Source organism: Microtus ochrogaster, chromosome 8 (assembly GCF_000317375.1).
Source record: "Microtus ochrogaster isolate Prairie Vole_2 chromosome 8, MicOch1.0, whole genome shotgun sequence".
Taxonomy (NCBI): Eukaryota; Metazoa; Chordata; class Mammalia; order Rodentia; family Cricetidae; genus Microtus; species Microtus ochrogaster.
In genome coordinates, this window is record NC_022015.1 from 71,102,301 (window position 1) to 71,113,058 (window position 10,758).

Here is a 10,758-nt window from a genome sequence, read left to right on the forward strand (position 1 = left end):
AAAAAAAAAAAAAAAAAACCATTTATGGTAAAAGAGACGCAAATGAAAACCACCTTGAGACACAAAGTGCACATTCATACTGGGAATTTACTCAGGAGGCCGTGGGGAAGCGGACGCTCTGCACACGGCTGGTTCAAATGTACACTGGTGATCTTAGTGAAGAGCTGTGGAGAGCAGCCTGGAAGCATCTGTCCAGACACACACACATCAGCACCTTCCATTAAAGCGTGCATCTTACAGATGTGCTGTCAGCACGTGAGATGACCTATGTACTTAGGTGGTCCGCTGAAGTATTGCTTTAATATCCTACAATCGTAAACAACTTGGGTGTCCAACGTGAGACTGGCAAAATAAAATCTGGTTTATTCATCAGTCAGGCAGCTGTGGAAAAGAACAAAGCCGCCTTCTGTGTACAAATATGAAGGGGAGATCAGCGGGAAAAGCAAGGGACAGACCAGTATACAGCGTGCTGTATATTACCAAATATAAGAAGTTATATTTGCTGTATGTCATGGGAAACTTCTGGAGCTGTATGGAGGGGGGGGATTTGGGTACTAGGCAGATGAAAAGGGTGGAATGGAGACATAAAGATACATCACCTGCCAGAATAGTTACGGATGACAACAGTTGCTCACTGTTGGCTTGTTGGCTAAAGGAAAACGAAAGACCAAAATACCTACTTCTGAGAAAGAGCTATTCTTGGCCCAGAGCACCAAGTCAGGCGCCAAGGCTACACTGCCGAGTACTCCTGGAAGTCTCTGGGAAATGGATTTTAGAGGGGATGCCATTGCTGTAAATGTCAATACTACCGAACCTTCATCCTTTGAAAAGGAATTTAATGTGGGGAAAGGAGGAGCTTACATCAGTCCTGGTAAGAAGAGTTGAACAAACTGGATGGCATGTATAGAGACAATTGTAAAGAGGTGGTCTCTTGGGGGAGCCCTACAGCTCAAGACTACTTCAAGGGTCGCAGAATGGATGCATGTCTGGACCACACAGAAAGGATAATCTAGACTCACCAAATGTGAGCCTTTTTAGAAAAGCCAGGGCCATTAACTTCAGATCTATGACTGGGTATTACATACAAGATAACACAGGTATGCTATATGTTAATATTTATAATGTCATTCCTAAATTATTGTAAAATAAGTAGAAAAAAGCCATTGTACTGCTGTTCTTACCATTGCTATATACACTAAAAAAACAAAACAAAACAAAAAACACCTGCAATGCTGGAGAAGGGGGTTGGGAAGAGGCACTGTTAGCTGTACTGAGAGAAAAGGCGAATTGCCTAATTCAGCGGCTTCCTTCTCGTACTCCTGAATGGCTGAAGCAAGGAAGGCCAGCCTTGTGGATAGCCACCATGCGTCTCTCCTGGGGAGTTCTTATTGCAGTCCTGTTTTGTTCCTGCTGCTCATCCTCCCATCCCTCATCTCATCATTCCACGGGCGCTCACTGCCTTGACCAGGCACCGGCTAGAAAAAGCTACAGCGAGATATCCTTTCTCCTAGGAAAAGCAGCACTCTGGGCTTGAATTCTCCATGCTGGGTCAGGGAAGACCTTACAGAGGATGAAGTGTGAAAGGTAAATAAAGAAGGATTTAAAAGGCAGATGAGGGAAGAGGTTACATCCTAGTCGGACGGACAACTGTGCCAGGTCCTCAGGAACGGGACGGCATGAGACATTTGAGGCTCTATAATTTCCTGCATCGGGAGCAGGCTCTGTGAGGGACCAGCAGGGAAGGAGGAACCGCAGGGAGCTCATGGTCTGGGGACTTTCTGTCAAGGATCTTCTGGGACATCCAAAAGCAGTCACATCAGGAGCTGTACACTTTAACAGAATCGTCTGTAGGAGACAAGGGAAAACAGACTCCAGAGGACCAAGAGGCGCGGCTAAATCGGAAGGCTCCAGAAATGACCCAGAAGAGAGATAATGAAGATGTGAAATAAGGCAGTAACGATGGGGGAATAAAGACAAAGGGTGATACACAGATGGACTTGTGAAGACATAAAACTGGAACCCAGAGGACAAACATATACAGGTGGGTCCCGGAAAGTGTTGTTGGTGATCCCAATACCCATCTAGTCTGGATTTTAAGTGGGTGGTGGGGAGGGAGGGAGCTGATGAAGATACAGAACTTAGGGTGAAGAAGAGGAAGGGTACTAGGGGAGAAGACACACCGTGGAAAGATCTCATAATTAAAGACACTAGCGGGAACTGAAGCCATGGTAATAGCAAGGATTTACTAAGTTCTCTGCACATTTCTTGACTCTCATTTAATTATTTTAACAAACCACAAAATAGATGGGTATTAGGAATCAGGAAACTGAGGCCAGAAATTATTTGCCAAAGATAAGAAGAGTTAGCCTGGAACTTCTGAGTTCTCGCTTCCTTTCTTTTCGATCTTAACAGGTGATGCCTAAGGAAATCACAAAGTGCTCGGCCCAGAGCCTCTATCAGGAGCCTCCTAATCAGCCTGCCGCTGAGATCTACCCTGTGAGCCTGGCCTTTCTTCCTGAGCGAGCTGCCGAGGCAGTCTCACAGGTGAAGAGCAGGCCCAACAGTCTTGCTTTGCAGAAAGGAAGAACAGGGTTAAATGGTCCAACAATCACCCGCAACACCTCCTCCTACTGGCGCCACCTCCCTCACCCAGCCACACCCAAGAGCTCCTGCACCTATGCCTCTGAGACCCTTCTCCACCTGTGCTCTGAGAAATACCTGACACAGCCATCTAGCCAACAACCGATATCTGAAGAGGGGAGGAGCCCCACTGAAAACAACTACTAAACTAACTAAACCAAAAGAAGGGTAAGTTCACATTTAAAAAAAAAAAAAGGAACTGGAGGCTGGAGAGATGGCTCAGTCTTCTCTGTGCCTACCACGCATGCATGAGACAGGACCTCAGATCCCAGGCACCCACATAAAGAACTGGGCATCATGGTGTGTAACCTAAAGCTTGGAACAGAGGAGACAAGCAGATCCCTGAGCTCACTGACCTGCTAGCCATGCCGTCAGTGAGTGAGCCTTGGGTTCAGGGAGAAACACTGTCCTAAAAGAAAAAGTAGAAAGCAATTGTGCAAGACAGCGTCAAGAGCTGGCCTTCACATGAATATATACACTCACAGTACTGGGAGCGGGGGAGGATTCTGCATCAGGATGGACTTGTGACTGTCTATCCTTAGAGGCACTGCAGTCAGAGGCTTTGAGAAACACTAAGCCCAAAACTCCATAAGCATTGTGCTTAACAGCAAAAAAAGAAGACCTGCTCTGTTTAATGACAAGAAAACTATTGAAATTAGCTCGGCATGCAGAAAAATCTCTGGGGCAACTATCTGTGGGTGGGAACCAGCTTAACGAGATTAGAGTAGCAGCTAAAACTGTCCAGCATCACTAGAATGGGAGAGGAGGAGCTCCCATTACCTTTGACCTTGGGAGGAAGCATCATCTCACAGTCAGCAATTAATTAATCTCCTTGACCAGAGTGTGCTGGTGTGTGTGTGTGTAAAACAGGACGTGCACATGCAGAAGGAGACCGTTTATTCTACTCTGCTCAGAGTAGACGCCGATCTGCCACCTATCACCCACACAGAACAGGTCACAGTAATGACCAAATATGCAAATACGCAACACCTTTCACCTACATGTCACACGTAATTGTTCTTTTAGTCCACGGTTAATTGATAGGGTCAATACAATTACCCCACACCGCAGATTTACCCTCTTAATAGAGCGTGCTGGGCAATCTTGGAGTAACTTTTGATAGATTCTAATTGTCATTCATTCCTAATACCCCATTCTACCTCGGCTTCAAAGGCATTAAATAACCCTCATTAGACCACAGTTGGCACCGGGCACCCAGGGCTCCTGCCTCTTCTCCCTGCAGGTTACTGGCTACCCCCAGGCCGGCTGAAAGTATGCAAAGCCGAGAAGAGGCCAGAGACCCTGGGGCCTAGGACATGGCTAGAATCCCAGCTCTTCCACCTAGGGGTCAAACTATACTTTCCCCTGGGCTTCAGCCTCCTTCCTTGCAAACAGGAGAGTCACAAAACAGCTCCCAGAAGTGCTGTGGACAGAAAGCACACTGACATGAACAACTCATTCACTCCTGTTCTTAGGTTCCTGGAAAACTTGGCAAAAGGCATATCACTGCTGAGATGGGAATCTTGCTGAAGGCTGATCAGGGTTGTCTGGCCTGGATGCTATCGCAGGGAGGTTTGTGTGCATGTGTATTTTATTCCTGAACCAACGTCATAAATTATTTTGTTTTTCAGTTCTTAGGCTGATAATTTTCATTCAACTTTTTTTTTTAAAGAGACCCACTCAAAGAAACGCCGCAACAGCAACAGAAATAGCTGGTTATATAACTCCTGCTTATACGCCAGCCCTCACTCAAAGCCTGCGATTGTGTTTAGTCTCCACAAAAACCCTGTAAGATGGGCCAAGGCCCTCGACCTCATCAGTTCTTCTATATAAATCAGGCTGTAAATAAACACTTGGAGGTTCTGCACTGGGTTTAAATAAAGAGCTTATACAGTGAGCATTCTGATTTCTATTCAAGACCATCAGCATTTCTACTGTTCTGCTGACTGCTAAAAACATCATATTTCCCTCCACTGGAGGAACAACTAACACTGACTTTTTAATGCTTTATTTTGAGAAGTTTCAAACATACATAAAAGATGAGAAAACGATATATGTCATTTATGTCCATGCGCCATCGCCCACCGTCAATACAACAGCACTGAGGATTTTCTCTCATCCCTCTCCTGTTCCTTGATGGTGTGTGTGTGTGTGTGTGTGTAGGGTTATACACACACACACTTCTATAAGAATCTTGATTCTGAATCCCCTTCACATCACCCTCGGCTACAAAACAATTGTTTCTTCTTCCAAACCTTCTAGCACCTTCAGGCTGTCACCCACCACCCTGTTCACTTTTCTGCCGTTGGTTGGCTGGCCTCTATATATGGACCAACGCAAACCAGGCTCCGTAGAGACTCCCGCATCAAAATGACGGTTACAACAAAGTCGCTGGAGGCTCCAGTTAAAAGGAGTTTCAGGCACTCTCTAACACAAACGTCCTTAGCAGAAGGCTAAACTGGTTCAAGGAAATGAAGCCCCAGATGTGTGAGCCCTGAGCTGGACTGCACCTCATCTGAGAATAAACCAAACTGAGATCTTTCCTCACATGGTGTGACAGGCTTCCTAACTGGTACCTGCTGCTCACCTAGCCCAGACCACAGTTCCACTAGGCTAACAACTCTTTCATTCCCACTTCCCGGCTGACCATGACCCCAAAGCCAGCAGACTTCTCCTTCCGTACAATCCCTGGCCGTCTCATTGCTTTGAAACATGTACTATAAAGAACACAGGATGGAGAAACAGAAAACCACGTTTGTGTTCCAGATGCTACACCTGTTCTGCGTGACCTTGAACACACTGCCTTTTTCCGAGGACTCCGTGTCACGATCTACAAAATGGGTAGGTTGGTGGACGGCCTCGTGGCCCCAGCCTTCTCACCCGGGTCCCCTCTCAGGGAACACCAAACTAAGCCTCGGCTCCTCCCACGGTGCCCCCCATGCTGCTTGCATTCCAGGGCACTGCATCCTTACCTCCCACGCCGAGGTTAACCTTGCGCGGATCTGTATCCTCCCGGAAGTCCGCAGTGAGCTTAAAGACCAAAACTGGAGGGGCCTGTGGAACCTGGGCAAACACTGATGGAGGCGCCATCCTGAAGGAATTCGCCGAGACCTCGAGCGCGAGCCCAGAGCTGCTTGGTGCGCTCAGCGGCGCGGTGACCGGAGGAGACTCTCACCTTCACCGGCGGGCGGGGACAGCCCACGGCTTCCAATAGCCGAGTCGCGTCCGGAACGTGGCAACGCGGTCAGCCAATCACAACCTCCCGACAAAGATGGGTTAGGCGGGACAAGTCTCTATTACCCAATTCAAGAAGAGAATCTTATCGGAGGCTCGTGTGATGCAACCAGTGCGATTTACACCGGTGGAGGTGTGGGCGGGGACAAGGATGATTGGCATAGCCTGCTCCAATCGCTGAGGCTTTTATTCCTTAGGGTGATGAGGATGTTGCGGATGGCTGGTGTCCCCAGAGGACACACTCCTTGACCTTATGGGGCCTGGAGACCTGGGGCGGTGGCCGCCCGTGGGAATTGCAGAGGACAGATGTTCCTGTACCCGCTGAGCAGGTGGTTGTCCCCGCCAGGCCCTGACAGTGCGCACGTTCCCGAGCTGTCCAGGCCGGACTGACAGCCAAGTCCCCGGCATTTGTGCGCAGAACTCGAGTGGTCCACCTGGACACGCTGTACCCGCGCGCGGGTGACCTTGACCATCTCCACACAGTGTTTTCCCGGAAAGAACCCTGGGAGCGCGGTCTGCCCTGATCGCTGGCAAGGGAGACCCTGCAGAGAGTAAGGGATGAGCGCTTTCTAGTTTGAGCAATTTTACTCCCCGGTAACTTGGGCTGGGGGGGGGGCGGGAGAGGAGGCGGCTGCTAGTCCTCAAGGACCGTCAGGCAGCTGACGAGGCCTCCTTTGTAGCGTTCCTCCCACGTGTGCTGTCATCGACTGGCTGATACCCAAACTGCTGCTTCTTTTCGTCAGGCCGCTCCTTCCCCTGAGACTATTTCTGTCCAGATCCTTTCTCCACCTGTTGACCTTGAAGATTCACATCTGTCAGCCCTCCTTAAAACCTCTTCTTAACCCTCCCTCTGGTTAGAAATCTCTTTCGTATGCGTCGGGGGTTTGGTGGTCTACATTACAATTTTAGAGAATGTCCTGTTGAGTAGAACCTCGCTCTGGAGCCAGGGAAGTTAGGTTCGGAGCTGGCTGCCACTTACTAACTTGGGCAGGCCTGTTCCTGCTCTGAAGAGTGGAGATAATAGTGTTTTCCTCGGGGTTGTCGTGGGGATTATGTGTTAATACATATAAAGCGTTTAGTTGCATACAGTAAGTGCTCTCTAAATACTAGCTTTGTTACTGCACCTCATCCGCACCTCCCTGGCAATGATACGCCGCTTTGCCTGGGACCTGGCAAACCTCCCTCCATTTCTCATACTAAATATCCAACAAATGCTGGAAGGAGCCAGTTCCTTGATATTTCATGAGAAAACAGTATCGTGGCTTCCTTAGGAGTACATGTTAAATCTTCACACGGGTCTTCCAGTCAGGATGAACATAAGCCTCGGAACTCAGCAGCACCTGCTACCTTTTTTTTTGTCTTTTGCTTTTTAAAAACATCCCCCCTCCCTTTTTTAAAGGTGACTTCCCACAGCGTTTCCCTGTTTCCCTCTGACCGTCACAAGCTAACACCAAAGGTCCAACAGCCTTCTGGTGCTTTTAGGGCTTCCAAAGATCAGTCTGAGTGCAGCCGTGGAAAGGGGGTGTTTCTGCAACCTGGCTGTCCTAGTGTGATCTCCACAGCAGTAGCCAACAATGTCACGGTCGCTCTCTGCGTCATTCCCGGGGAGAAAAGCAACCTTAGGTTACCCAAACACTGTCAGTGTGGCTAAGATCAAGTAAATACTTCTGTGTGTGTGTGTGTGTGTGTGTGTGTGTGTGTGTGTGTGTGTGTGCCTCCATTGCTCTCCATCCTGTTATCTGAGACAGGGTCTCTCACTGAACTCAGAACTCAGAAATTCTGCTAGATTGTATGGGCAATGAGCTCAGAGACTTCCTGTCTCCACTCCCCAGCATGGGAGTTATAAGCATGGTATCACACTTGGCTTGTTCATGGGGGCTGGGGATCCAAACTCAGGTCCTCCTTACACAGCAAGCACATTTACCAACAGTCATCTCCCTAGAGATGATGGCCCAAAGGACTCCACAGTCAAACCTGTGATAGCAAACTGGATAGTTTTATGTCAGCTTAATACAAGCTAAAGTCATCTGAGAGGAGAGAACCTCAGTTAAGAAAAAGCCTCCTTAAGAGCAGGCTGTAGGCAAGCCTGAAGGGTATTTTCTTAATCAGAGATTGATGAGGGAGGGCCTAGCCCGTGTAGGTGGGGCCACCCCTGGGATGGTGGTCCTGGGTACTGGGTAAGCTGAGCAAGCCAGTAAGCAGCTCCCTTCCATGGCCTCTGCATCAACTCCTGCCTCCAGGTTCCTCCCTGTCTGAGTTCCTGTCATGACTTCCTTCAGTGATGGACAATATAGACGTATAAGCCAAGGAAACCCTCTCCTTCCCTATTTATTTGATTTTGGTAATGGTGTTTCATCATAGCAATAGTAGCCCTAACTAAGACAGATAGTGTTTTTATTTCCTGTCCCATTACACCTGAACCAGGGGGTTGGAAAGATAAGGAAGCCTGTGCTACGTAGGATTCAAATGTTCTTTTTTTTTTAATCCCTCAGTCATGTGAGCCTTAGAGATTGTGTTCAGTCTTCTCTTCTGTCTTGAGTCTTGTAAGCAACCTCCTAAATAAAATACCAAACTTGAAATAAACAAAATGCCTTCCCGGTCATTGCTAATTTTAACACTTTGACTTAGAATTGACTCAACACTGCCTCCTTGCTGAAGAAATAATTCAAGCAAAAGGCTTATGAAGAGAAGAGCCAGGCATTCAAGTAAGACAGCCAGCAGAGTGGCAGGGAGAGGGGAGCTGAGGTCAGAAGAGAGAGGCTGGGAGTTCCAGTGCCTCCTGGCCAAGTTTCTAAAACTGTTCAAGGGAGTCCTTCTGGCTCCCACCCCGACCTCAATCTCTTTTCTTAAAGAAAAAAAAAAAAAAAACTGTAAAAGAGGAAATGGGAAGCCACACAGCAATAGCTATATCGAGAATGAATTCCTTTAGAATATATTCTTCTGGGAATCTGAAGCCTCTAGGGCCAACAATACTGTCCCAGAACACAAGCGGCAGAACATCAGCGGCAACTGCCCGGACCTTTAAACTAATCCACCCCTGCTCGTTTTCCTCAGTCTTCACCCGGAGCACCCAGGGTGTCTAAACTTAGGAACATGCCGGGGGAGAGAGGTTTAGCGCCCTTTGCACTGGAGCACAAAAGGCTTTGGGGTGGTTATATTTGGGTGTATGTACGCTGTCGCAAAGGGGAGGATATCATTTACATGTTGAGTTTGTGCTGAACACATTTTCTTTCAAAACCAAAGATGTTAGAGAAGACACCTTCAAGAGTCCCTGTGTGGCCAAATGGTGGGTTCAATAAATACCAAGCCTGCTAAGGGGTTGTGTCCTGGGATAGCAACTCTCTTGCTAAAGAGAGCAGCCAGGTTTTAGCTTCTCCCAGACTAACTAGGTCATGTGCCTGGGAGATCCTTGGGAAAGCTTAACTCTGTGCTTATCCCCAGAGTCTCTTCCTTCTTCCAGCATAACCCCACCCCATCCCCAGCCACCTCAGGGTTTGTACCAAGCCAGGATACTCCTTACTGTGTCTTATCCCCCAGAAGGAAATGTCCAGTAAGGCCTGGAACAGACGGGATCTATACTTAGTCCTGAACTGGATACTCACGTGCGCAGGTTTTATTTAAGGCTGCAAAGACCTTTGTGTTCTGAAGACACCAACAGGCCTGAGTGCCGGGAGTGCTATCATCACTGCCGGCTGTAATTACTCCCACGGAGCCATTTAGAAATTGTTGCGCTGTATAATTTTTTGTACTTAAGTATCATAGTACAATGGTTAAAAGCCTGACCTCTAGAAGTGGATTTCCTCTGAGTGGCTCATGTTCCTCACCTGCAATATGAAGATAATAATAGTTCTACCACAGAGTGAGGGTGGGGGTGCTGGGAAAATTGACTTCTTTAATGCAACTGAAAAGTTTGGCATGAAAACTCTTTGAACTGTATTTCCCAGGAACTCAGCAGATGTTAGCAGGGCTTGCCTAGGGTTAAAAGATTCGTTGTCATCACCAATATCACAGACTCGTTGCTTTGAGAGTTATTTAGGCTTTTTATTGAATGATGAGCAGCTCAGGTGAAAATTATAGCTAAGCTTGGACTCAAAATGAGATCCCAGCTTTGCCTCTTACTAGTTGAGACAGTGAGTGACTTAATATTGTCTGAGTGTTACTATTCTTGTCTGTTACATTGTAGCAGATAGAAATGCGCCTGGCATAGTGGTAGAGTTATTGTCATAGAGATTGCACTTCCGTCCCTAGGCGGCTGGAAGGTACTGGTTGAGCTCTCTTTGAAGTCTGCCTGATCTGGCTTGATCTGGCTTCTTGCAGGTCTGTACTCTGAGGTATTTTTTTTTTAAATGGAAAAGAGGCCATGAGTGGTGATTCATACCTATTAACCCTGCACTTACAAGGCTGAAGGAGAGTTTGAGGTGAGCCTTAGCTACTTACTGAGTCTAAGAAGTTTTTGTAAAGATCTGTGATTGCTAACAAAATTAAAAAGAAACGAGATAATATATTCAAAATGAATTAAAACATAAGTATATTAATAATAGTCTTTTATATCTTTCTCTGCAAGAGAAAAAAATTTTTAGAAACCATCCCATAATTCTCTCAACATCTGGGGAAACCTTCTTTCCACTTAAGACAGAGGTTCTCAACTTTCTTAATACTACAACCTTTTAATACCTTTTAATACTTTTAATGTTGTTGGAGGTTACCTCATGTTGTGGTGACCCTCAACCATAAAATTATTTTCGTTGCTACTTCATAACTGTAATTTCGCTACTGTTATGGATTGTAATATAAACACCTGACCTGCAGCTTCAAAGGGGTCTTGCCCCACATCTTGAGAACCACTGACTTAAAACAACAACAAAAGTCACAAAGTATATTGCC

At 47.0% G+C, this 10,758-nt stretch overlaps 1 protein-coding gene across 1 annotated transcript in view; it reads right to left on the minus strand.

The window, feature by feature from the left end:
* Positions 1–5,843, minus strand: part of Got1 (glutamic-oxaloacetic transaminase 1) — a 22,967-nt gene extending 17,124 nt beyond the window's left edge. The window contains exon 1 of the mRNA XM_005352320.2: positions 5,613–5,843. Coding sequence (XP_005352377.1) covers positions 5,613–5,730 — 118 coding nt within the window. The 5' untranslated portion in view covers positions 5,731–5,843. The remainder of the gene's footprint in view (positions 1–5,612) is intronic.
* Positions 5,844–10,758: the final 4,915 nt, after the last annotated feature.